At 37.5% G+C, this 4993-nt stretch overlaps 1 protein-coding gene across 1 annotated transcript; it reads left to right on the top strand.

Moving 5' to 3' along the window:
- The first annotated feature begins 378 nt into the window (after positions 1–378).
- LOC130724686 (protein GAMETE CELL DEFECTIVE 1, mitochondrial) lies at positions 379–4790 on the top strand. The gene is made up of 3 exons (XM_057575966.1): positions 379–1065; positions 1781–1970; positions 4253–4790. The coding sequence occupies exons 1-3, from the start codon at positions 533–535 to the stop codon at positions 4469–4471; spliced, it is 942 nt and encodes a 313-aa protein (XP_057431949.1). The 5' UTR covers positions 379–532; the 3' UTR covers positions 4472–4790.
- Positions 4791–4993: the final 203 nt, after the last annotated feature.

Consider the following 4993-nt stretch of genomic DNA (forward strand, 5'->3'; position numbering starts at 1 on the left):
TAGGTCTTGAAAAATTGTAAATTATTACCAATTTAGTCATTTGATAGATAAAAACATGATTAATTTCAATTTTTGAAGGACAAAGTTGAACATCATTGTATACTTTGAGACTATATTACCTATTTTTATAAATTTTTTTAGTTCAAGGTATCACCACTGACAATAATGACTAATCACCTCATCAAGAGTGTTAAGTAGTAAATAACTGACCACAATATGTGTTTTATTCTCATAGTGATGATCGACCTTCCGACCTCATGGTTTAGAGATGAAGTGAACTAACCACTACGTAATTACCTATTGAGTGATGAAACTCATGAAAGTCACCTTACCATAAATATTATAGGGATCCTGGAACCAAACAATAAGCAGGAGTAGGAGTAGGAGTAGCCCTATTCTGGAATTGTAATTTCCATGATATTGCTGTCCCAAACAGTCATTTCACACCATTCCATTCCAAACCCATTCTCTTCCCCTTTCTCTCTTCTCCCTCTCCCTCTTCCTCCGTCGCCGTCACTCCACTCCTCTCACTATGCAAAACATCCACCGTTTCTTAACCGCCACAAGAACCCTCGCCACCGAAAACCACCGTCACTTCCTCCCGTCGCGGCTCTTCTCAACCGGAGATTGGGGCGACACGCCTTCGTCATGGTCCACCGGCCTGACCAACGACCACTTCAACGGCGAGAAATCGCGGATGGCACTCTCCGATCTGCAGGAGATGGAGGACAAGGTGGTCGAGCTGGAAGCGGAGAACAAGAAGAGCAAGGCGTTCGTCGACGGCTGGAAGGGGAGAATGGCGGAGACGTGCGTGTTGCTGAAGCAGGTTCAGGAGCCAGGTGCGAGAGGCTCGTATCTGAAGGATAGTGAGAAAGCGGAGATGTATCGGTTGCATAAGAAGGACCCTGAGGTTTACAATGTGGAGAGGCTCGCTAAGGATTATAGGATCATGAGGCAGAGGGTTCATGCCATTCTTTGGCTTAAGGAGCTTGAGGAAGAGGAAGAGAAGAAGCTCGGTCGGAAGCTCGATGATTCCGTTGAGCTCTTGCTCGACACTTTCCCTGAGTGAGTCTATGTTTTTCTGAGTTTTTCATAATTTGGTCATTCATGTCATGATTACATGCTTTACCTACCTAACAATGGTTGTTTATAGTTGAAGTGGACTATGATCTTATGTGAATTTTACTTCAATGTGGGTGTTTGATTATACTTGTAAGTTGTAAGTTGTAACACATTAGGATTGTCAAGCAACCAATTATCCCAGAAGCTTAAGCGATTTTGGTAAGGGTCACATGAATGGTTTTATATTATATTCTAACACGCCCCCTCACGCAAGAGCCATTTGGGCTTGAAGCGTGGACAATGCACAGACCCACCTACCATGTGCTAAAATTCAACTTTTTATTAGAAGAATTAGGGGTGGTCGGGATCGAACTCTAGACCACTTGGTCATTAAGGCTCTGATACCATGTCAAGCAACCAATTATCCTAAAAGCTTAAGCTATTGGGTAAGGGCCACATGAATGATTTTATATCATATTCTAATAACAAGGATTGGGCTTAATAGTGGGGGCTTAAAGTAGTATACATGAGATCATAAATTCAAACCTTATAGTGAGTATCAGCAATGTACACAAAAGAAAATGCTGAAGCTCCATTTCTTTTTAAGAGGGAGGCACTAATCTTAATTGATAATGTTGTTTTCCATTTGCAGCATGTGTTGGGGTGACTGCTGTAATTGATTTGTTATGTACTGAGATGATTTTGTTTTCCCTTGTAGATTCTTTATTTCCCATGATAGGGAGTTCCATGTTGCATCTCTTCCTTATAAACCTGACTTTAAGGTGATGCCTGAGGGGTGGGATGGCATTACCAAAGATTTGGATGAAGTTCATTATGAAATCTCCAAGAAGGAGGATGATATGCTTTATCGAGAATTTGTTGAGAAGATGAACTTCAACAAAATGAAAGTAAGTTCCCTTGGCCGTTGTTCTATTTCTATGTTTTGCCATTAAAGTGGATGAAAGAATTAAGAGCATGCAGTTTTTATATTGATATCTGAAGTCCTATATGCTGGCCTTATTGTGCTATTATGGAATAAGATAAGTATTTGATGTCCACGTTCTAAAGCTAAAGTGAAATGGGGATAGCTTGGCATGACATTTTGAGATGGGTTTAATAATGGATACGAAACGTTCTTCAAATAAATTTTGATAGTACAGGCTACATATCAGCCTATTGCATTTACCTGTGATAACACAAGTTCAGAAGATACTGTGTTACTTTAGCCTTGCAGATCACAAGGGTTTCAAATCTCTTTGGAGGAAGAAAATTGCGAATGGTTGATTTACCAGTATTTAAATCTCCCTCGAAACTTATGTAAAAACTGTTTGATAGGAAAGTGACAAAGGGACACATTTCTAAATAATAGCACCTGGAAAGCTTCATAAATTCCTAAGTTTGTACTGATATTTTATTTGTAGTCCTGTCTAACCCATCTCTAACAGCAAAACGAGGTGTTTGATTACTTTCACTGATGGTTTTAGTGAAAAACATGGATTTAATATTTGATAGAAAAGTGAGAAGCTTTCTCTGTTTGATAGAAAAGTGAAAAACATGGATTTTAGCTTCACATTTATGAAGTAAACCACTTCATTTGTTAGATGCTTATGTACTAATTCAGGAAGAGTTTGCATACTTAGTTCACCAGTTTTTGTGATATCCTGGTATATAAAGACAATTGACAATTAAATACCTCCACATCATAATGGAGATGTTGAAGACAAGAATAGAACTATTATGTGCAGAAGGCTGTAGTATGCTGTCCACAAAGAAAGTTCCTAGAAGTTTCTGGCTTCAAGTAGTCATCCGGATGGTGCATGTGTTGAATCAAAGTCCATTTGGTGGTAAAAATGACTCTAAAAGAGGCCTGGAATGGAGTCAAGCTCTGAGTGAAATGCTTTAAAGTAGTTTGAATGAAATCGCAATTTTAATGTGCCTGACATTAGAAGAACCAAGTTGGATAATTATATAAGAGTTAAGGTGGATTCAAAGGCTTATATAGGCTTCGTTTGACTTAGTGAAAGAGTTTATTAAGACAAGAGGCCTGCTTATTATATAAAAATTTAGGCTTTATGCAAGGTGGTCGTCAACTATGGAGGTTATATACCTATTGCAGGGTGATGAAAGTGCACATTGAACCTTGATTTCAAACTGCGTATTATGGGCTGCCATGAAAAATCATGTGAAAGGCTCTAAAAAAGAAACAAGTTTGTATTGCAGAGATTTGAACTACTAGGGTATATATGATAGCTGATGAGTGAATACTGTGTCTGAACTTATGACTTATGAGTACTATGGTATTTGATGTGCATACTAGGGATATCCAAAAATAGTTGGTTCCTTAATTAATGGTTTTCACATATGATATAGTCCTGTTTGACTAGTTGAGAATGAGTAAATTGTAAACTTGAGTTGTGAAGGGAAGCTTTGGAATTGTGAAGTTTTCAGTTATGTTTAAGAAGGAGTAAGAAGGAATATATGGAATGCAAGTTAGTAATGTTTTGAACCTGAAAATTTCAGGATCACATCATACCATGGTTTAAGTATATTGTAGATCCACCAAGTTATGGGGAGATTGATCATTGATGGGGATGTCACATGAACTGAAGGTGGTTGATAGAATGGACGAATGCCTTAGTGTAATTTGTGATTGCAAAGTGCCCGTTGAAAGAAGGAAAGTTTTATTGAACAATTACCAATAATGTTATATTGTAATGAGTGTTGGACTCCAAAGATAGCTAGAGCAAAAAAAAAGTATATCAGAGATTAGAATACTGAGAGGTGCATGAGTGGACATGTAAGAAAAGATAAGATTGTAAATCTAATGGAAGGCAGTCTGACTAAAAGTGGTTGATTAAGAGTGTACTTAAGAGAATATTAAGAGAAACCATTAAAAGTAGACTGCTCTGAATATTAATTCAGATATTTTGGTTTTGCATAGAGTCCAATTGATCTATATAACTCACTTCCTTAATGAGATAAAACTTGGTTGGTATTTAGTTGTTGTTTTTTTCATATTATAAATGTTCAAAATTGTCGCTGTGGCTTGCTTTGTTCTTTCAGATTATTTGTTGTTTGCTGTATTAGTACATATTCTAACAATTACAATGTGTGTAAAGCTCCTGACATGCTGTTGGTTAGATTTTTGTGTATGGAATTCATTGAATAATGTCAATTTGGTTGTGTGCAGATGGCTGGAGAGGTGAAAGTCCACAAAAATAGTCGACGACGCCCCTCAGCTGGATGGACTTTTACAGTAGAGAAAATGGGACCCAAAGGGAAGCGTGGAGGTGGTGGGGGTTGGAAATTTGCTAGCATGCCAGATGGATCAACCCGACCACTCAATGAGATGGAGAAAATGTATGCCACACGAGAGAGTCCACGCAGGCGACGCAGAATCCTTCCTTGATTACATTTACGGTTTTTTTTTTTGAATTTTTTTACTAGCTGTTTTTTTGGACAACGACTAGCTGTTAAAATTAGATATCTTGTAGTTGGGCATTCAGTGGCTTGAGATATACAGATGTATTGTTAATTTCTATCCTTTCTTTGGGGTGGTGGGGGTAGTGAATTGTCCCATACTTTGACAACCTGAGACTTTTTGATTTATTCTCATATGGCGGCATGCACAGTATTGTTAAGAAGTAAGATCCTCTTTGTTATCAAGAAAGAGGTCACTAATTTAAATGCACGAACCTTAATAAGATGTACTTTAAGTTATGCCAGTATTCAGCTGATTCAGAAAATTTCTTTTACATGATCTTAGATTTGTCTTTAGGCATTAAAACTAGCACTGACATGAAGAGATAATCTTCCAGCAAGTTAATATATAATTGGGGTCATGTGGTAATTTGTATTGTTTTACTCCTTACAAGTATTCTATATATAAATTTATCTTGGAATGTACTATTTCTTTATAAATTCATCTTTC

Source organism: Lotus japonicus, chromosome 6, assembly GCF_012489685.1.
Source record: "Lotus japonicus ecotype B-129 chromosome 6, LjGifu_v1.2".
Taxonomy (NCBI): Eukaryota; Viridiplantae; Streptophyta; class Magnoliopsida; order Fabales; family Fabaceae; genus Lotus; species Lotus japonicus.

What these genes read in the sequence shown, in the direction of transcription:
- LOC130724686 (XM_057575966.1), top strand. Translation starts at nt 533, where the DNA reads ATGCAAAACATCCACCGTTTCTTAACCGCCACAAGAACCCTCGCCACC. An exon ending in TTGCTCGACACTTTCCCTGA is followed by an intron (nt 1,066 to 1,780) that starts GTGAGTCTATGT and finishes TTTCCCTTGTAG; the next exon opens with ATTCTTTATTTCCCATGATA. An exon ending in TGAACTTCAACAAAATGAAA is followed by an intron (nt 1,971 to 4,252) that starts GTAAGTTCCCTT and finishes GGTTGTGTGCAG; the next exon opens with ATGGCTGGAGAGGTGAAAGT.